This window comes from Aptenodytes forsteri, unplaced genomic scaffold, assembly GCF_000699145.1.
Source record: "Aptenodytes forsteri isolate BGI_AS27 unplaced genomic scaffold, ASM69914v1 Scaffold126, whole genome shotgun sequence".
Classification (NCBI taxonomy): domain Eukaryota; kingdom Metazoa; phylum Chordata; class Aves; order Sphenisciformes; family Spheniscidae; genus Aptenodytes; species Aptenodytes forsteri.
Genome location: NW_008794599.1, coordinates 1,319,961 through 1,342,424, shown reverse-complemented (window position 1 = coordinate 1,342,424; position 22,464 = coordinate 1,319,961). Strand labels below are relative to the sequence as shown.

The window sequence follows — 22,464 nt, the reverse complement described above, 5'->3', positions numbered from 1 at the left end:
AAATGGTGCTCACTGAAAAAAAAAAAACCCTCTACTATCAAAAAAACCCCATCAGCGGCCACAGGGCAAGATCTGGGTGGAGATGACAGCTTGAGAGTTAAATCCTGCAGGTAAAAGAGCTTCCTATTTGCAGCAAGAGCTGAATATTCATGCACTGGAATGCTTCACTTCAAGTTACATAAATAGGATTATTTTTCTGGCATCCAAACTGCGAGGAGTCATTGTCTTGGCATAAGAGCACCACTGCTTCCTCCGTGCCAAAAAGCTGCTGGCCATCGCATGAACTCCGGCAGACTCTCACTTCCCGACCTTGACTCTTCGCTCTGTCGCTGTTTACCGAGATAAGGGGGGACCCAGGTATGAAAATTATTTGGCCTCTTTCCAGGGCGTGTTGCTGCAGGAATGGGCTACGCCGGCTCGCAGAGCTCAGCGGGCTGCTGGAGCGCGGGGAAGGCAGGGGCTGGCTGGTTTGGCAGGCAGATCTCACCAGCTCAGGACCGGAGGATCTCCCCGTCACGGTCTTGGCACGGTCTTAGCAAAGCCATAAGCAAACCTCCCTGCGGCTGCTGGTTCCCCTAATCCAGCCGGAGAGGCATGAGGTGGCCACGTACATTCAGCCTCTCCTTACAACGCCGCGGTCTCCATCTTTCCCCTGGGTACTAATTTTGGCCAACGGCAATTTGCCTCGGGGTCCTGAGCCTGACACATCTAACCTGCAATACCCGGTGCACCCCACTGAGAGCCTGCAGCTTCGCAGCCTGGTTCTGGCTGGATTAATGGTGTACGTGGAGTGATTTCGAAATACGTATCTCTTCTTTGCGCTTGCGTCCCAATCAAAGGTAAAGGAGAAGCCCTCAAGCCAAAATCTCTTTGATGAGCAACTTCCAAATGCGGCCGCACCCAAAATATTGCACTTAGCTCTGGGCAACATGTTTTGGGAGAGATTTTGCCATGTTTTAAACACAGCTTAGAATATATCACTAATAATAAGAATTACAATAATAATAATAATAAACAGAGCCAGAGGTTAGAGGAAATGATTTATCACAAAAAGAATTGCACAGGCTGGATCAGGACAGCAGGCTGGGGTAAACCCGCCTGCTGACAGCAATGAGCACAAGCTTCAAGCAGGGAAAAAAGAGTTATGTACTCAGAAAAAGAGATGGAGAACAGCCTATTTCCACGAATGACAATGAAGGCTGTCAGAGCTGTGGCTGCAGGATAACCCGCGGAGGGAAGAGAGGGCTGTTCCCCCTTTTCTGCAAGGTTTAAAATGACTCAAAAGCAGACAAGCTGCTGGGGAGGAGGAAATGAGAGAGCTGGCTCCGGGACAGGGGACTCGCTGTGCCCCGTCCAGCCCTCCCCAAATTGTTTCCCTCCTGTAATCCCTAAGGAACCGCTCCAGGGTTTTGCAGGCACCGGGTCCTCCGCCAAGCCCTGGGGGTTATCGCACAGCCATGGGCAGGAAAAAGCAGGGAGCTCACAGCATCTCTCTGCTTGTAAATGGGAAGATGACACTCAGCAGGGAAAGGCTCCAGCCCGTCTTTCTTGGCAGGAGCTTACCAAGACATTGACTCCGCGACCACGCTCTCCGGTAGGGATGGAGTTGGGTTATCCACGCCAAAACAAGGGAGGAAATTCAGATGACGCCTTCGCCTCTCATCCAAAAGGGAAGAGCCAAAACCCTGGCCTGAAATGCCACCGCATCTCAAAGCTTAGACCTATTTATAGCAGTGAACTTTAAATACAGGCAAAACATTGGGCAAAAAGGTTATCTCAGCCACCTGAGGTCCTCCACGGGGAACTGCAGGTGAATTCACATGGAGCCAGTTTCTCTTGGCCCATCTGACTTTACACCAATACCCTACACACATACAGAGAGCACCCAACACCCAAATCAGGTTAACAGAGGAACAGCCCTAGGAGACAAGACTGAAGCAAGACCAGGTTCATCACCTCGCGCTGATTTCTCACCTGCCCAACCAAAGAACAAGGATTTTTTTTTTATTCCTTCCACAAAATAAGATGGATGGAAACCCATCACCTAGGCGCCAGGTTCTTGGGTAAGCAACTGCCCTCAAAATACCCCTGGGCCACCCTGGCTCTGCGGGAGCCTTTCAAGATTCAAGTGTCATTAACCCCGAGCCAAGCGGCCAGCACAGTTCACGCTTGGCGCTCGGGGCTCGGCTGCCAGCTGGCATGGAGAGGTGTCAGGAAACCCAGCAATTTCTCACCCTCTCTCCAGCAAGCGAGGTAGAGCTCCTGCTGCTGCGCCAGGTGCCACTCTGCCGGGTATTTTGGGATTTTGAAGGAAGTGGTGTCATCCTTGGAACAAGGATTCCCAAGGTCTATTCCGAGCTGCCTGCGGGACACGCGTAAAACCCCAAATTCCTCTGTGTTGGACAAGCAATTATGTCAAGAATGTGTTTACTGCAGGGCTCGCAGGCATGTCTCAGCTCCTATAAACACACACCCTGCCAGAGGGGAAGGCAGCGGAGGCCCTGCAGATGTGCCGCTGCCGCTGGGGCACGACTCTGAAATGTCAGCGAGGCGGGTGATGCACGAGGTGGCAGGAACCAAACCCCAGCACATGCCCAAGCCTGCATGCCCAAAAACAGCTCTGGGGAGACTGCAGGGTAGGAAGGCGAAATGATCAGGGCAGGGGTGCTGGAGGTCCATGCTGGTGGGCCAGTACAGCTGTAATTAGTGCTGGGAGGGCTGTCTTCAGAAATGAGCTTCTTTTGCCTGCTCTGCAGACCAGCAAGGAGCAGGGAGTTATTTTTCCCAATGCCTAAAGGATTTCAAGGGGACCCTTGGCTCGCACAGAGGCGACCCCCCCAGCATCGCATCCCCAAAGCTATCAGGGCAAGCATGAAGCTGCCAGGCTCGTCTCCGCACCCCAAACCTCCGCCCCCGCAGGAGCTGGGAGCAGCGCCCATTTTCCACCCCTTCTGCTTCAACCCTTCTGCTCATCCCTGGCCGGGGCTGGAAATCCCCACCGCAATGCCTGGTCCAGATCACTTCATGGTACAAGCACGCACAGCCACACCGACTGCCCCAAGGCTGGCGTAGCTTGGCAGGTGTACCCCACCACACGACCTGTTGCCTTGGTTATCTCCAAAAACAACCACCACTGGAGTGTTCTTGCAGCCTTTTTTTGGATGCAGCCCCGAGCACGGTGTGGAGGGACACAAGCCACCCTTTATGGCGCTGGTCCTGCCACACGCATCCAGGGGCTTCCCAGAGCAAGCCCAGCCCTGGCTGGGGAACGGCGGCAGCCCCTGCTCCACAAAAGACAAGGCCGAGGACTCAGAGGGTGGTGGGATGTCCTCCCGCCCCGCCGTGACCTCCAGCACCCGCGGAGGCTGCTAAGAATAGTGCCCGCCGGAGGGGCTCGCCCGCCCGACGGGGCTACAATGGGGGCCCTGTCTGGCCTCAGTGGCACTGAACGGGGTCCTTCAGCGGGGAGTGTCACACCACAGGAATTCTCCCACGTCAGGGGGAAAATATGCCTCTTAAGCCGGATGACAGGCGGCTGCTACAGCGGGAACCGCTGGCTGAGCGGTGCCTCCTCGGCACCAGTCCTCTGACGGCACCCGTGGGTGTCCCCAGAGCAAAGGGTTTGGTGCCACGCCATCCCTGTGCCATCCTCCCTTGGTCGGGACTGGATGTCCCCTACCACCTTCCTACCCAGTGGCTCTGGAAGGGTTTGAAACCAAAATATGCACGATGGCCACTTTCACTGGCGCGGTGATGGTGGTACCACTTGGCTGGGGCAGACAGGCATCTGCGCCGTACTTGGGAAGGCATGGCCCAAAACACGTCATCCCCACTCTCTCTCAAGACGGTTTCACACCCCCACCCCTCTCAACGGCCTCTGTTTTTTTTTCCTTCTTTCAAACAACAAGAAAAGAAGAAGAAAAAAAAACCCTACTGAAAAAAAAAAGCGGCGCACCTATGCTTTTCGCTCTGTGGTTTGTGGTTCCAACCCAACAAAACAATTGGGCATAGCAACGTCTCCAAAACAGCCTTTGCCTCGCTCACGTGCCTGCCCTCCCCGAGCCCCCTTTGATGGCACTGTGGCACTGAAGGTCCCCAACTTCCCCCACCACACTGGGGGATGGCAGAGCTCTTCCCCATCGCTCCCTTGTTAGACCAAGCTCAACCACCTCCTTCCCAGCTCTTGCCCAGACTGGCGCAGGTAGTCACGCCACCGCGAAGTGCCGGCTTTGCATGGGTGGGAGGGAAGCAGTGGAGCTCGGATGGAAGCATCTCCAAAGAGCAGGTGTGAAGAAAGCAGGGAAGGACCCAAGAAAGCACCTTCCTTGGGGAGCTACATGCTTTTGGCTATGCTTACAGGCAGGAGAGTGGCCAGGCAGGCCGCTCTAGGCCAGTTCGGCTTTCCTGGTGCATCTCCTCTGTTTCAAGGAAGAACACGATGGGAGGACTGGTCTCACTCCCGAGGCATCTGGCAAAGCACAAGGGGTTTCGTGAGCTTCACGTCTCCCCCTGAAGGTGGTCCTGCAGGTCAAGAGCTGCCATGCAATGCTCCAGCTCATTGCTTGAAGGAGGGACTAAGCCACAGTTGCTGCTTTGCCATCGCCTCCGGGCTGCTGAGAAGCCGGTGCCAACGGCTGCAGCAGCTCTGGTGAGAGCTGAGCTGCCGTCACGGTTGGGCAGCGTTGCGTGGGGCTGATTTCACTGTCATTTGCACATGTCTGGCAGGTGGAGCAGGAGCCACTGAACCAGCCCCGAGCCCCACCCTTGAGCTCCCCACCTTGCGGAGGCGAAAAGGGCTGCTGAGCCCATGCAGGCTCTGCGCTGGAGGCAGAAAGCGGGCAGGAGCCACTTGGCTGGTCACACTCGGAAGTCACCCTGCAAGGGCAGGTAAAGGGTATGACCCAGAACGAGCGAGCTAACAACATCCCCTGCATCACACAGGGGACAGAGGTGCTGTCGTGCTGCTTCTGATTGCTGGGGCAGCAGACTGCATCTCCAAATTCCCCTAACCCATGATACAAGTGGCTACGGATGCCCATACAGGCACACTTCTCCAGAAGTGCAGGCAAGCAGGCAGGAAGGATGCTGATGTTTCGAGGAAAGCTACTGCACAGACTCTGGATGTCAAGGACAGCCAGATCACCGGACCGTGCTGGGAGAGGGGCCGGGAAGGCGGCTGCTGGCAGATTTTCAGATGCCGATGACCACAGCACGTCCGGGGAGCTCGCTGGTGGAAGCCTCAGGCCAGCAGCACAGGCAAGAAGAAGAAGAGGGGAAGCACACAAGCTCTCTTGAAAGAGACCCACTTTCTTTGGCACCGACTTGACTTTCTTGCAAAACAGCAGCTGCATGCTTTCACTTCTGTGTTACAGATAAGCATCGCTCAGAAAGGGAGGCTTGTCGAAGGCTTCAGGCTCTGCACACCGCAGACAATTTGGACAGGGCAGATGGGTTTAGCAGGCAAATTTGGGCCCTATCGACATGGTACTGCGAATGCTGATAGCAAGGATCAGGGCTGGATCTGGCCCGGGTAGACAGAAGCGCTCCTGCGTGCTTGGGTGAGATAGCATCTGTGAGAGGTCGGCTATTCCCTGCACTACTTTCTGTCTTCTTTAAGGGCAGCATGATAATGAAGATAGCATCAATCTGTGGCTAAGAGAGACACTCAGGTCATGTGTGATATTAGCTGGGAAGGGGGCATTAACTCTTTGGGTGTTGAGATTGTCTACAAAGGCATCAGCAATTTCCTAACCAGGTCTGTAAGAAAGGACAGCATCACAAATGCAAAACCAGCCTTGCAGATGAGGGATCAAGGTTTGGTGTGCACTCACTTCACCTTTCTTGTCCCTCTTTCCTCCTTTCGCCTCTCAAACATGAGGGGAATTGCTCCGCTCTGTCTGTTCAGCTCTGGGGAGCAGCAGCTCAGCACATCACAGATCTGGTGTTGTGGCAATGCAGACAACACCGTGAGATGGAAAGCCCCGGCCTGCACAGACGATGCTGAGGTCCTATGTACTACAGAGCAAACAAACACCACGTCTTGGCTATAAACCCACGCAGGTGCTTTGGGGCACTCAAGAAAAGCCAAAAACAATTGAGCCCTGAGTGGCTATCACCAACCACAGGGGCAGAGGGAGGGTCTGAACCTCTGCTGGACCTGCATCATCAGGAGGGCAGCAGAACGAGTAGGTCAGCGTAGTGGAAAAATAAATATAGGGCAGAAAGGCCAAAGACCAGTGTGGTCAGACTCACACCACCTGCCCTCTGCACGGGCTGCACACTTCTCTGCTACAGACCATCCGCGTTTATCCACGCGATGTCGGGTGTCACGAAGGATGTGGGTGGCTGTGATACCCATTGGAGCCAGCGGCTTGCAGGATCCAGCTATGGCACAGCCCCAGGCAGGGCTGCAGGTGGCACAGAGGCAAAGCCAAGCTAGATTTAGCCCAGCCAGGATCTGTGTCCATGTGCCAGCATGCACTTAGCACGAGCCGCCCGCCCACACCAAACACTGCACTGCTGCATGAACGAGGGAGCTTAAACTGAGCTCAGCTGAGACAACGTGAGGTTTAGCACATCTGCCTGCAGAGAAGACACATCCTGACACACCGCTTGCCTAAATTTAATAGATGCATTCTGTCTTCGTTTCCTAGGTCATGTCAAAAAAAAAAAATCTGGCTTAATGTAAGACTCAAGCTGGCCAAGCTTTGAGAGAGCTGGCCCCAAAACCAGGTGTCCAGAGCTGGCCCTCCCTGCAGCTATGGAAACTGAAGTTCACCAACTCCTGAGCAGTTACATTTCTCCTTCAAAAAAGATAAGAAAATTGCATCAACCTCTATCTGAGCAACCATGGCAACTTGTTAAATTAGGTCAAGATGTGGGGGCAGATAACGCAGCTTTGAAAAGCTGCTTGCAAGCTGGGTGAAGAACACATCAAACGCAAATGGAGCTTCCGCCAAAATGCACCTTCTTACCAAAGCATGCGCCTCCTAGGGCAGATACCATCAGAGATCTGCCGCGGCTGCGATAAAGCACTGTGCCACCTCCCTGGGCCACCAGCAAAACAGGCCCATGGTAACAAAACCTGAACAATATTGTCAAGTTCTTAAAGTCAACCCAGAGAGCCCTGGAGATGAAGGACGTGATCTCCCAGGCTTCACCCTTCCAACCCTAAAAGGTGCACACCATGGCATGTCTGTTGAGTGCTCCACTGGCTGGTGACTGGTGTTGGACATGTGCTCGAGGCATCATCTGAGTGAGAAAGGGAAAGCAGGGGTCCCGGCCACTTTAGGACCCTGGGCTGGTAATCCCCTGCTCTGCTCGTTTGGAGGCTCCACCTCCTCACCAGAGCTGCAAACAGAGCCCAGACTTTAAGTTCCTCTGCTCTAGCTGCTAGACAGCACTTCCTCCCCCAAGTAAAGTAAAAGTAATGTAAAGCAAAGCAAAAAAAGAAGGATCTAGGAGTTCTGCCTGAGAGTCCCCACACAGCTTGCTCAGCTGGCCCAAGAGAGAGGTCCAGCACTTCTCAGTGGCCAGCCTGGATTTTTTTTTTTTGCAGAAATACACCAATACAGAAGAGTTTTGAGAGTGCCCAGTTCTCCTACAGTTTGTAATGCAACATGTTCTCACTTGCTCTTGCTGTGACCTGCTTTCACAGCAGCCTGGCTTTGCTTTGCACCCATGCTGTGCTCCCTTTGCACAGAAAACCTAAGGTGCTGACAGGTCAGTAGGCTTTAAAGAGGGACAGAGGACATCTCTGGAGCCACATGTCTGCAAAGATCATCTGTCCAAAGATCGTTCCCAACGGTAAATACAGGCTGTGGCGGTTTGAGGACTGAATTATTGCTTAGCTGCCTTCGGAGCAAGCAAGCAGTGCTCCAGCCCAACAATTTCCAAGTGACTGCTGATTCTGGAAACCTCCGATTTTCCTCTCCCCATAAATACAAGCTGTGGCGGTTTGAGGACTGAATTATTGCTTAGCTGCCTTCGGAGCAAGCAAGCAGTGCTCCAGCCCAACAATTTCCAAGTGACTGCTGATTCTGGAAACCTCCGATTTTCCTCTCCCCATTTAAAGTTTCTCAAGTGAAGCAATGCAAAAAAAAATCAGGCGCTCCCACTTATTGATCACACCGAAATGCCTGGGCCAAGGGATTATCTTCCCGGCTCAAAACAAGGTTTGAAATGAGGCAAGGGAAAATGTTATGCAGCGCAAAGCGTTTGGAAGTGTGCTCTGGCATTGCATTAACTGAAGTCTCCCCTTCCTGACGGCCCGAGTCCAAGTACACTCTTTGGGGTGCTAATACTCCTTGGCAAAACACAGGGTCCAGCCGCCGACTTCGGCTCCTCGCTCACGGAGGGAGCTGGGAATGCCGCCTCTCTAACGGGGGTGGCTCCTTTCCATGAGCTACAGCAAATGTGGAGGGAAACATCCAGCTTGGAAAATAAAGCTCCTAGTCTTGCCAGTGCCCCTGTGCCTCAGTTTCCCCAGCTGTTAAAATGCAACCAACGCTCCCGCCCAGGCACTGGGTACCCAAAACGCTTCCATGGGCCATAATGAAAGGCATTATCAGGAGAAAATAGGAATAAAAATCACAAGTTGTGCTCACGGTCTCTTTTCTTAGGAACATCAACTTCCGTGGCACAGCGGAGGACGGTGTCCCGGGGCACGGCCCCTCCTACCACTCATGCCTCTCCCCACCACATCCCCCAGCTGAAAACCATTCAGGAATAGCAGAGCACACTTTTATTTTGCATAGACTTGGTCGAAACAGGCTCATTCAGCAGGCAGGGCTGAGCTTTCTTTCTAACTAAAGCTATAGCAACAAACCACTTCCTTTTTTACACATAGCTCCTAAAATTATCTCTCCACCTCTCCGCCCCTCTGCATCTCTCCCCCCCTTACAAAAAACTAGATACCAGCCCTAAGATGAGCTGTGCGTGGGAGGAGATTTCAGGGACAGTCGCACCTCAGGATCTGCTCTCAACCTTTTGATGATCTTTATCTGCACAAACTATTTCCACTGCTTGGCTCCTCTGGGCCACAGCTGCTACCAGCTGGGGCAGGAGAGATCAGCACGTATGAAGGGGAAGGGGAACAGGCAGGAGGCTACCCTGCGAATTTTCCTTATAGTACAGGGAAAAGACATGGCACAGAAGGACTGGAAAGGATTATCTCAGTTTTAGCTGGAAGCCCCATCCCACCACGTTTCTCTCCATGGAGCTGCCAGATTGCTGGAGGGCTGTCATATAAAAAGCTGGAGTTTCCGTGGCCTATCACCTTCTCATCTCTGCCAGTGCAGGGAATGGAAAATGTTTGGGTCTGCTTTGGCACCATCCCTGCCTCACACCAAGGTAAAGAGCAAAACCAAGTGCTTCCTCCAGGCCAAAAGGAGAAAAGATCATTTCACGTCACACACAGCAATGCTGGAAATGCAGCCACTCCTGCCCAAGGTCGGAAACTACAAGCAAGTGGCCAGCATGTTGCATAAAAGTGTTGGAGGGGGAAACGAGGGCTCTCTACTACCTTGCGTTCTCAGCAATACAAACCAGACACCAGTTCCTACCAGACCCAAGCAGGAGGTATCCATGCATAAATGAAAACACAAGGCATCAAATGCCCTGCACTCAGCCACGTCCTACATCCTCCATGAGGTTTGGAGTGCCCACGCTTGAAGGACATGCAGCCTTGTGGGGCTGCGTGCTCTCAGGTGTGCCTGCATTCACGTGGCTGACCCCAGGGGCACCCCAAAACCCCTCACTCGCGGACTGCTGAGCCAGCGACGCAGATATTGGGGCAACCCAGAGACCGTGGAGGCTCTGCCCTCCACCGATGGAGAGGCTCTACCCAAGACGCTCAGCAGACAGGTGGTTTCCTGAGGAGCGTGACCCTACCTGTGTAGCCAGCAAGGGCGGCAGCAGGAATGACAGGCTTGTCCTTGTTCATATCGGCCCGATCTCGAACATAGTCCTTGAAGGTGCCCTTGGGCTTGTGGTTGGGCAGGGCAGCGGGGTAGTCCTCCGAGTCAAAGCTGTCGTAGGAGGGGACGCGCTGCAGGCTCTGGAAGGAGGACTGGCTGCTCCAGGACTGCGTCAGCCGGTCGCAGCTGTCGTAGCTCTCTATGCTCTCGAAGGAGTCCTGGCCGCCCAGTTTACCTGGCGAGAAGGAAGGGCATGTGAGATGTGCCTGGCCAGCATGGGGATGCTCTAGCTTGTCGCGGCCAGGAGAAGGATGCTTCGCCTGCCCACTGCGCAGGCAGAAGGCAACCAGGCAAATGATGCTGTCCCACTACGCCTCTTCTCCAAACAAACTCAAAAGTACGGCCTGAAACTGGGATACTTCTGTTATATTCGTAATTCAGAGCAGGGCTATCTGAGCCCCGGAGATGTCCAGGCAGCAGAGCAAGGCTGAGAGAGTCAGGGGAAAAACCCAAAGTCCTGACTCTCTACCCAAGACTGATGCCTGGGGCTAACTGGAAGTTGTCCTCTGTTTCAAAAAGGCAATGGCAGAGAAATAATCCACCTTAGACAGGTATTCAAGGCTCAGTTCAGGTGCCTAAACATGGGCACTCCAGAACCTCTTGCTCTTGCTGCTGAAAGATACGGGTCTCCAATAAGTCCCATATTATATCTGCCAGCCCTATATAAACGCTGTTCAGGCATATTCAAGGGCACTGGACACCCAGCTTCTTTACTTTTGATGTTTCCTGCAAAACTATATAGCAGCCTTTTATTGCCATATATTACAACCAGCTTCCACCCCCAAATCCCCAAACAGCAGCAGATTTGATGGAGGAGGAGAGCAAAAGGCTGAGAGCTCAAACAGCTATTTTTCCAGTTCTCGTAAGGTGAGCACAGCTGGGTTGTATCAAGGCCACTCTCTGGGGTATTTTTAGTAAAGACCAGAACACGAGAGGCCAGATCCTCAGCAGTGCTATGCTGCTTTACACCCACTAGAGACAGCATAGTATACCCTCTGTACTTAAAACAGAGAGCTAAAAAAGGATCCAAAGAACAAACTGAAATTGCTCTCTCTGATCTCCCGTACGCTGTCGATTGCTCAACGTCTTTACTGACAAACTAAGAGCGTAACAGGATCATTCAAGTTCACTAATTTCCCAAACTGGGCTAAAAACAGCTGCTGGGATTGTGCAAGAACTCCTGGAGAAATTTCCATTGGCAGAGCTACCCACATCTTGGGCCCAGATAGTAAATCACAGGGGAACAGGAACGTGGAAGGACGCTGGCATGCTCCCCCAAATATTTGTTGTGTTGTAGTTCGAAGAGCACTTGCTGCGAAAAGACTCAACTACCGTGGGCTCTGCCCTGACTGCTGGTCCAGAATCGTTTGACGTTTGGATCCATTGGCTTGATTCTGCTGGTAATATCCATGCTTCAAACTCATTTTATTTTTTTCTTTTAGTTTTTTGAGAATTTCACAGAATACACTTCAATCACTTCCTGAATCCTGCAAGGGGAAAATTAACACCGCTTTGTGCATGTTCATTAATTGGCATAACCACTTCCCTGAGAAGTCCTGCAGCACAAGCTCATTTAGAAAAGGAATTAAAAATCTGCCAGATGAACAGCCGCAGTGTCAGAGACGTGACTTGGGTCATTTCATTGAAAATTCACCTAAATTTGACATAAACGTGAGCCTTTAGAAAAATCACGCCTTGCACCTACTCAGGAGAAACTTGTTTGGCAGCTACACTTTCCAACCAGACATCCTCACTGATAAGGCAGAGTGAAACAACTCCCATCGGACCACAAAATTAACTCTTAAAGCCTACTCAAAGAAAGACAAAAGGCGACTGTCTGGAAAACCTTCATTCTGAATTTCCCACTGCTGAAGCGCTTGACTTTGTGACAGACTAACCTTTTAATACAGTGGAAGGTAAAGACGTACGTAAATATAAATAAGCTGGACTCTGCTTTATATTAAGGCTTCTTTATACCACTCTGAGAGGATTAGTGCCACCCAAAGGCCCTTCTACATGGCTGAAATGTAGCATTAGTGTAAGCACAGCCGTAGCCTGTTGCATTTCTTCAATTGCAATCAGTATGTTAAAGTGTTTGCTAACACCAGGGGCCCTTGGTCCCCAATGCTGAGTTAAGGGCTCTTTCTTCCCTCCCCTGGAGCCTTTTTAGGCTTGCCAGTGAGAACAGGCTCAAGGTACAATTGCAAAAGCACGCCTGAATCATTGCATTTCAATGAGAATTATTATGAAATCACCTGTGTTGAAGAAAAGGTCAAGAAAAGGGAAAGACACGGATGAAAGATAGCTAGAAAAACAACCCCAGAAAGAGGAGTTTACCTAAAATTGTAACACTGCTGCCCTTTTGGCTCACCATATTGTCCAAGTCACCTCTCACATATTAACACTCAGCCAGCAGCAGAAGCAGAGGTAATAATACAAATAATAACTTTCCTGTCATTAGCTCTCCCAGCTTGGAAAAAGAATGAGAAACTTAAAATGAGCTCCACTGAGCGACGCATATGCAATGCAGACCTGCAAAGGGGCTCCGGCTTTCACAGGGAGCCAGCACATCTTCAGCTCTCGTAGCTGGTTAAATGGGTTTAAATGTTCAACATCAAACCTGGCTCACAGCAACACGTCACTATAATGAATTTTAGGCATGGGGACACCTGGATTCTATTCAGGGCGCAATCGCAGGCAGGTCAGATCTCTTCCCCATGCCTCAGGTTCCCTACCTGAAATCAGGAGATAATGATACCCCTTTGTAAGAGACTTTGAGCTCTATGGATTAAACTTTTGCTTTGAATATATACTGTGAGCCAGATCCTCAGCCTTGCATTAAGCGATGTAATTACAAAGTAGTCGGGCATCTGGGCCCCATGTGTTCAGAATTTAATAATATTAATTGAAAAGGCATTTGGGCTCAGATCCTCAAAAGTGTTTAGGTGTTTAAATCCCATCATCTCAAACAGGAATCATGTACCTATAACTCTTTGGAGATGTAGGGTTGCAGCAGAAGGATTTGGGGGGTCCTTCGGCTCTGTCGCTGACTCAACCCATGACATCTGCATCTCCCAACAAAGCACAGGGCTTCAGTTCATCAGAACAGATTATCGGTTCAAGCAAACAGCCATCAAAATCAATGGAGATAATGGATAAAGACTTTGGATCATCAAGTGTAAAACCCTTCAGAGCCTTGGACAGTAATTCCTGATGAGAACTTGTGAAGGATTTGTGGGGTTTTGCCTAGTCTCCTAGGAAAATGAGATTTATACAACCACACAGCAGTCTGTCCTTCCTAATAACCTTAAAGCCTATTTCAACTTCACTCAAGTTTGACATCAAAGTACAGAGCCAGAAACGCTACATTTTTGCAGATGTTGTAAAAACAGGCAGCAGAGTAGAGAAAAGAAAGACCTCCTTCATGTTTTCCCCAGCCAGAAAGGCAGGAAGGTATCAAAGCCATCAGGGAATCCATCTGGCAGTTCAACCTCCTAAGATATATGGCTTCGTTACTGGCACTGCACGGTGCCCTGATGGCCTTGGTCCCCCCAAAGTGTATCTCCTACAGAGGGGAAGGCGGCACTTATGTTGATATAGGTAGAGGTGGCAAGAACCCAAGCAAACCCTGGGAGATGCCCTACTTTACCTCGACTGGCACGTCCCATGCACATGTTATCTGGCGTTACTACTTCTTGCTTGATCGTGAAGTAGTCTGTCTGCAGGGAGTCCGTCTGGACTGGGTCACGCAGGATGACCGAGGGATAGTCATTCTCGTACTTGAGGGAGAGGAGCTCTTCCGAGCTGATGGGATGGAGGGTCTGGTAGGACTCTGTGATGAAGCTGGGCTCAGAGAACTCAGAGGGAGGCACACACTGCGCATGCTCGATGCCATAACCTGCCGGCAGAACGGGAGCATCAGAAAGCAACCCAAACACAAGCAGCTCAAAGAAACCAGAGCATTGCTCACTTCCCCTCCAGTCTCCCACAGCACAGTGAGATTTGAGGTCTGCAGTGCAAGAGGAGACTGTCTTTGGATATAAAATACCTGGAACAATTGGGCACTAATTTTGAGTAAGGTTTCTAAAAGCTACAGAGACATTGCGTCTTATAATTGCAGCAGTTTAAAAAAATAAGACATCCTCAACCACCATCAATGTGCATTACACCAAACTCCTCTCAAGCAAGCTGCTAGTGGGAAAAAGCTGGAAAATCACAAAGAGCATAGTCTCAACAAAGGAGATAGAGGGCAAAGAAGTTTCATTGATGATTGTAATAGATGAGTCACTACCACGGTCACCTCTCCTCACTTCCAGAGACCGGAATCCCAATTCAGGCGAGTTGGGTTTTTTTGCTGGTTCATGTAATACATCACAGATTTCAAATGCCCTTAAAGAACATCTCCAAACCAATGGCAATGGGAAGCGCGGGAGTCTAGACTGATGACATCTCTTTCCTCGCTAGGCTCCTACCTAGCAATGAAGAATTAAGCCTTCTTCCCCCACGCCCCCCTTTTTTTAATACTTTTTTAAAAAAATTCCTAATGTTCTGGGGTGTTGAGGTCGCTTTTCAGGTCTACTGAACTACAGCTTCAAACAAATAGTGCTTTCAAAGTCAGATTATGGCATCTCAAAGCAGTCCCCAAAAAATAAAGATAGCTTCTAAATAAACCCAAAACACTAGGAAAGACAAAATTATGCACTTTGCATGCTCTGCCATGACAGAGCAACAACTGCATGGTGCAGTCCTCATGTGATGCAGCCAAACCTCTAATAGGTGGCACTTTCATGCCTGGAAGCAGCAGAATGATACTGATAATTGAGACTTACTAATTAAGCAGTCTGAAGTATAGCGGGATTCTGGATATGTTGTATTCACTCCATTTGCGGGGTATGGTTTCACCTCTTCTGCAAAGAGAAAAGGAAGGAAATGTCATATGTCCACAGGCATACGGTGCTTCGCAAGACTTGCTGTAATACAGAGAGGTCTGAACTTCCTAAAATGCTCCTCTCTGGGTTAAACTGCAATGTTCAAGGGAACAGAAATGAGTTAGGAGCTGAAATCCCACCGAAACAAGTGCTTGATGCACTTGGGTTCCTTTGGGAATTCTTGCTGCAGGCGTGCTCAAATTTAAACAAAACAAAAAACCCCAAAACAAACAACAACAACTTTCTCAATCAGAGGCTCCAGGTGGTTCTGAAATACTAATTGCATAATTTCCTTGCTTCCCTTAATTTTTGTTGTCTTTCATTCTCTTGAGGATTGCTTATCACACTTAACGTGTATGAGCTTGTGAAAAAAACCCACCATACAAGGACAGCTGTTTTCCTGAAAAAGCCCCTATTTTTAGACCAGCAGTAGGTGTGTGTGAGTGAGTGGATAATGCATACCAAAACCAGCTCCTACAACCCCAAATTAATGCTAATTCCCAGCCTACGCAGCACCTTTTACCTTACACCTGATGCAGGCAGAGGATCCCATGCTCAGAAAAGCTTTGTCGCACTGTCCATCACCCAACTCCTGATATAGACTCCACGGTGTATATATGGGCAGCACACAAAATTTTAGCCTTTATATAGGCATAATTCACCAAGAAAGAGCACGTATCACATCAAAGCACAGATTCTCCGCTTTCCATTCCTTTTTCCGGGCACTTTGGTACTCCTGGGCTTGGCGCTGAATTTGCTTTCCCATGTAAAAGCCACATTGCTCCTACCCTGACCCACTTTTCCATTAACACCTTATTCATTCCAGAACGGCATGTGGGCAGAGATACCGGCATGGGAGATTTTCTTTTCTTTGCAGAGGGTAACCAAAATAAAAACCACACAGACAACTCCGGGTTATGTTTATTTCTGCTGAGGCTAAAGAAAAGCGAACCGAAGATAACGCACGTTCGCTTGCAAGGAGCCTAATTTTGGCCCTCTCTCCTGGGGATTGCAGGGTGGAAAATATTCTCTAACAAAAGGAGGGTTTGTGCAAACAGAGAGACCTAATGAGAAATGCTCTTCTCTTCTCCCCACGGTGTCTGCCAAGAGGCAGGGTGGGTGACCACAGAGAAAGAGAGCAACCTTCAGCTATGCTTACAGTCAAGTGGAGGGCACTGCTGACTGCTGGTAACTGAAGAGGTTATTTTAGGAAGAAATTTGGAAAAATATGCCTGAAAATACCCAAATCTATGCAGGGAAAAATCACCCATCTGCTGCCGTTTTTAAACCCTGACCAGCCTGTGGTACATGAGTCACTCTCAGAAAGTGCTCACAAGGGAGGCATGTTAGCAGGAGGGGCAGCAAGGTCACAGCCTGTCCCAGCATGACCCGATGCCGGTGGTCACACCACTATAGGTAAAGCCAAACATTTTAGGGTTAACCACCACTCTCCGCATCAACACCCCCAAGTGATGATGGTGGGTGGCTGGGGAAGATGGAAGAGACGGGGACTGGCAGGTTGGACCCTGACTCCATGGGTGAGCCTGGAGAAACCTTGATCTCTTCACGCTTCGCATCCTCAGCTGCAAAGTGAAGACAACCATCTCCTCGTGCGTGGGCAGAGATGCAACAGGGAGAAATTTGCACATTATGTTTGTACAGCACCAGCACAACAGAACCCAGATCTTGTCACGGGTCTGGAGATGCGCTATGAGTCCCATGACTTACAGGGAACAGAAGTTAGTCCGTGGGGTGAGGCTGGTTATTTCTTGGTTCTCTTGGTTTGTCCGTGGGGTGAGGCTGGTTATTTCTTGGAAGCTCTTCTTAGTTACTCTCCAAATACTTCACAGATATTGCCCTTCTGGGAAATGTGTTAAGAACCCACCATAGAAGCTAAGGCTCAGATAGCTTATGCAAGAAGTGACAAAGTAAAACTGAACACAGAACGGAGATTTCTTGGTTCCCAGGGCTACGCCAACAGTGTTGAGACAGAAATTCAGCCTTATTCTTTTTCATCCTTTCAGAAGAAAAGCTGCAACAAGCACAAAGATTTCCAGCTTCTTTGTAAAAGCTCCTCTCTGTCTCAGACCTTTTGCATCCTCATGACTGCAGCATCTGAACACCCGTGTGTGTGTCAATGCTATAAGGAAATATGATCCCTACTTTACTGTGAAACTACAGCACCACGTTCATCTCCATGCCTTGGGGAATCTGCAGGAAGGAGCAGCAAACCCAGTTCTGATGCCTCAGCCGGTACCTGCAGCACATCGCACCCCTCTCCGGTGGGTTACAGCCCAAACAAATGAAGAAGGGTTGCAGGAAGGCAGAGCTGCATGACAAGTGATGGCTTATAGCAAGGAGAAATTGGACTGACCGCAACGTTTTTCTTTGTTTGGTTAAACTGCTTGCTGTTGATATTAGCACTCAATAAAAATTATGCAAAATGAGAAGAGAAGAACAGAACAGATACAGAGTCAAAGAGCCTGTCATACACAGACCCTGGGAAGAGCTGTGTTTACCTTTTGCAAACCACAGGTAGCAGTAAAATTAGTAATCAGCAATTAACATCCATTTGTCAAAGGTTTCCTGGAAGGCATAACTTTGCTCCCCCTCCCCTTCCTGCCACCAGTACAGGCCCGCTGACAAGCACACAGGGTCGGTATGACAGCGCAAGGGATATTCCAGGAAAGCAAATAGCTCTGCAGAAAAACAAGCTAGAGACAGAGCCCAGATTTGCTGCTGCTTCTGCTCGTGGCTCAGTTAAAGGTGTTAAACTCTGCACCTGCTCTTTAGAAACCATCTCAGGTTAAGTGTTGCTTGGGCATCCAGACACTATGAAAATCAACACCCAAAATCAATGTGTGTGTCCCCCGTCAATGAAAATTAATGCCCTTAAATGCTGTCATGCAGGGACTGGCAGAGATGGCTTCTCCTGGGGGGGACACAGCCACTCTTAACAAAATGCCATTACACCTTTTGGGACATGAAACAAAGAAAAGCAGCTTCCAGTCGCAACTGGGAAATTAGGGTGGGATTTTGGTGGTATTGTTGTACCCAGTTCTACCGGAGGAAGTAGTAAAATTCACAACGGGAGCCGAACGAGCTGAGGAAGAATGCTTTGGAAAATCCCACTGTCGCTTCCAGGCAGACAGAGCGTCCCTGCCCACTGTGGACTGCTGCCAAGCGGCCAGCGCAAACACCCTTCCTCTTTCAAGCAGTGCCAGGATTTGTATTGCCCGCTACCAACTGGGATGCCCATTTGAAATCCTACTGGAAAGCTGGGCTTTGAAAGCTGCTTTTATTGGGATTAAAGCCCAAGGTAAACACCTCATTGCACAGCTAGGCTGCGAGCCAAGGTCTTTGGAAAGGCCCAAAATCAGGCTAGCCAGGACGGCGTGAGCCATTCACCCTGGAGATGCCAGGACTCACCTTTCTGCAAGATCTCCAGATGCTCCCAAAGGATATCTCCCACAAAGTCAGGCGCTAGCTCCAGGAAGCACTCCTTGCCCAGGGCACAGAGGGCAGCTCCATTCATGCAAAACTTCTGGAAATCCACTCCCTTCAGGCTAAACTCATTCACCGCCCACATCACCCAGTCCCGCACGTGCGTCTCCGTCCACTGCTGGGGATCTGCATCAAGGGGGTGTAGAAGAGATCCATTAATGTGCAACCACAAGCCGTTTCCCCAGGAAAACAGGACACAAACAGTGCTACAGCTGTCCCAGTAGATAAGCACCTGCAGAGCTTTATCCCATAGACAGTCCACTGGCATATGGGTAAAACGTGGGGGGGGAACACCGTACCTACAGTTTGGATCAGCCCTATTTCACACAAGGAACGAGCTTTGGATTTGTTTGGGACTTTTAACAATCCCACCAGTTCTCTGACCCCTTCTCCCACCCATTTCTCCATTTTGCTTGGTTTCTCCCTGTCATCAGCCTCTTGGAAAGGGTCCCCGTTGCTTCTCTGCACAGTGGAGATGACTTGCAAATAGAAGCCCTGGAGCTGCCTCCAAAAGGAGCAGGTCCCCAAAGCTGCAAGAGCAGTCATCCAGCAGAAGTTAGCAGGACAGACAGGCACAATCTGTCAGACAGGTGTAGTTTGCCAGTGGTACTGAAAGGTTTTGCCTGTATGTCCAGATTTTTCCAGCTGAAACTGCCAAGAAACAAGGCAATACTACCTGAAGAGAATCAACAAAAGAGATGGCAGATGTGGAGACGGGCATCCTGGCAGGAGGACGCGATCTCCGTGACTGCCACGGCTGCTCACTGGGAAGCCCTGTCTCACCTTTGGGGATTCCCAGCCGCTGTTGCTCTTTTGCGAAGCCGCTGAAGGTGGCCTTCAGTGCCTGAGACATCATTTCTTTGCTGCTGGGAGTTAATAAAGGCACATCTGCACATTCCATATCTGAAAGGAGCAGGAGAGAAAAATGGCCATAAGGACATGAGACTGGGAAAGACGACAGAAGTCCTTGTAACGCAGCAGATGTTGAATTGTCAGAAAAACAGAGCAATCTATTTCACTTTTTTCTTCTAAAATTTTCACACCCAGACCTATAAATCTATACCCTGCAAGTCCATGACCAGACTTCTTAAATACAAGAAAAATAAGAGTGTTTATAGTAAGCCTGTGCTTAAAGGGCATAGACAAGCCATGTCTGGTAAGATAGGTGCACACGGTCTCCCTACGAGTCAGCCATGAATATGCTACTGGAAATTTGATGGCGATATCGAAGACCATTACAGACATCAGCCTGCTGGGCTTCATCACCCCTCGTGGCATCTGGAGCCTGGGAGATAGCTGAGCAGCTCCAGATGGCAATGAAGGTAAAGAGTCCTACACCAAGGTGAACAAGAAAGCAGGGAGAAAAGCATCTCTGAATTACCACTCCACCTCTGGGCATCCTGGTCTGAAGAAAAGCAAGTGGAAAAAAATTAATTTTCAAGAATCACGGGCAATCCTGGAAAAAGTAAGCTGTCAGCAGGCTGAGGCAGGATGAAGAACCAGCAGAAAACCCATTCGAGGAGGCAGGGAAAACAAAGAGCTGGAAAATCCCACGTTAGCACAGAGTTACATCATGCGCAGCCCATAGCACGGAGCGACGCGATTCGGGGTGAGTCACTGAACAATGCTCAGCCACCCCCATGGGAGAGCGCGGGGCCAAGCCAAGAGCCGGGCCTTGGAGTAAGTCCTGACGAGAAGCAAAGCTCTTCCTTTCTTTCCCCTCCCCTCCCCCCCAATTTATTTGGAAGGACACGGATATTTGTAGCCAAAGAGTTTCATAAACAAAAGCAACCGTTTAAAGAAAAAAAACCACCTCCTCAATCTGAATAAAGGTTTGGCTCTTTTTCATATATTTTAAGCATTCCTGAAAAACATCTTTCGCAAAGAAGGGAAGCCTCATACAACCACCATCTCAAACGACTGAACTTTATCAGTCTCATATGTAAATCTTCCACCTAAGGCTGGTTTAGCACTGCAGCCTATTGGAAATTTTTCAACAAAACTGTTCTCAGTGGAAAAATGACAACATGCGCAAGCTCTTTTGGTGTTTTCATGAATGTCTGGATGTAGACAATAAAAGTCAAAGAATTCTCTGTTTTGTGGAAATCCCAGCCACCTCGGCTCACCATCACTCTAAGTCCATTTAAGCTCTGATTTAGTAAGCCATTATACCTGCAAAATGCTGGCGAGTGCTTGTTTCAAGCAGCGTTGAGTGCGTCCCTAACGCAACGGCAAGTCAGAGCTGGAGACAGAGCTGCAGCTGCCGAGCACGGGCAGCCCAGGGCAACAACGCTGCTTTCCAGTCTGACCCAGTCTGGGGTTCCTGCTCCACTCAAGTCCTCCACAGCCAAACTCGCAGGCATCATGTAAAGTCCAAACAACACAACGTTGGGGTTTTTTTTTGCAAGTGGGAATGTGGAAGTTGGGTAGATAAGCACCCACATGCAGCTCTGCAGCACAGGGTGAGGTTGCCCAGGCTGCAAAGCATCCCCAAAACATTAGCTGGATGCGCCAAATGCAATTCCACCGCCAAACCAAACAGAACCACTTTTCTGTCTCCATCTTTGCACCTTCGACCTATCATCCCCAAGTAAAAGACATGCAAAATCAATCCCTCTATTTGCAGCTCCCTCTAACGTTAGTCACCAAGGAACTCACCTAGTGATTTGCACGACTCTTTGTTGAGGTAGGACTAGTAAAATCCCTGACACCAAGCCTCTCGGGACCCAATTCCTCCCCCTAACCCCACCATGTAAATCAAGGATTCCCTGGCACAGTGGAAGTATTGGGACCTTCAAAAGCAAATAATACATTCAAAGGCTATTTGGCAAATTACACTTCATTATTTACTGGATTTGGCTGGAGAGGGCACGGAAAAATGAGCAGCCACCCTCGCTATCTCTGTTCTCCATCTGCTGCTTTGAGATAACACTGAGAGAAAGTGGTTCAGTGCCCCTTTCCCTTCATCCTCATGTTACATTTTAATGCTTTGCTTTCTGTGCTCTGTGGTTACAGGGACCACCCAGGAATCCGCTCCCCTCTGCCGGCTGGTTAAACGGCAGTTCACTGCTCCCGGGTGCTATGGGAAGATGAGTCAGACTTAGGCTAAGAAAACATTTCTAACCCCAATTTTTACACTGACTCACTTGAGAAAACCTGTGCAGAGATGACCTCCTTAGGCAAGCCGCGAAGAACAGCAGGGCAAGGTGAGGTGCGTGCAAAATTGTATTCGTATCTCTGCAATACAAGCGAGTACCTATCACTGATCCCCCGTTTTCTCCTGCAGGATTCATGGGCTTGGGTTTGCACATATCCAGCAAATCAATTTTTCAGTAGCGGGGGATAAGGTTTCGGTTTAGCAAGGTGAATGCTGAGCTCTGCACAAACAACATGTCAAAACAGGGAAGACTTAAAAGTGATTCCCAGGGAGAGGTCATCGGGGAAGCAAACAGTCTATTTTCAAATTTAAAAAAAAAATTTAAAAAGCAAAGTGCCAGAGGAAGGTTTCTATTTAAACACCACAATAAACCAAAATGTGCATTTCAAGGCTTCTCCTTCAAATTACGTTGTACTCGTCAGATTTAGGATTGAAACATCATCTACTTTTTTTCCTGTTAGACCGTAGCTACTAGTTAAAATTTCTTCAGAAGACAAAACAGCCAAAAAGCCCCAAGCCTGCAAACACTTGCAGAAGCCTTATTTTAGTCAGCAGTGTCCCACATCTATAGAAAAGCTCACACGTGTAAAACTAAAACGTGTTTGTAAAGCTCTGCATACGTGTTTGTGGGCAAGTCTTAGCTGTGTGATCTGCAAGAGATGGGGGGGACAGACAGTTTTTAATGTAAATTCTGCCTCTGCTGGTTTTGAGACACTGAATTTACTTAAATACCATTTTCTTTGTTAATCCCTGAGTGTCCATGGAGCACGATGGATTTTATCCGTCCCTCCCCGATGCAACTTTGCCGGGTGCAGGGGAGTTACTTCCCAGGGAGGAGAATCGAGCTCTGGTGATGTCCTCCAGCGCCCGCAGACAAGTCCTTTGCCTTCAGTTTGGG

General features: G+C 49.6%; 1 protein-coding gene across 1 annotated transcript in view; it reads right to left on the bottom strand.

The window, feature by feature from the left end:
- The window catches only part of ETS1 (ETS proto-oncogene 1, transcription factor), a 68,558-nt gene that overhangs the window by 1,728 nt on the left and 44,366 nt on the right, over window positions 1-22,464 (bottom strand). The window contains exons 3-7 of the mRNA XM_019470385.1: window positions 19,193-19,312; window positions 18,335-18,535; window positions 14,807-14,884; window positions 13,627-13,875; window positions 9,892-10,152 (exon numbers count right to left, since the gene is read on the bottom strand). Of these exons, the coding sequence (XP_019325930.1) occupies window positions 9,892-10,152; window positions 13,627-13,875; window positions 14,807-14,884; window positions 18,335-18,535; window positions 19,193-19,312 (909 nt within the window). The remainder of the gene's footprint in view (window positions 1-9,891; window positions 10,153-13,626; window positions 13,876-14,806; window positions 14,885-18,334; window positions 18,536-19,192; window positions 19,313-22,464) is intronic.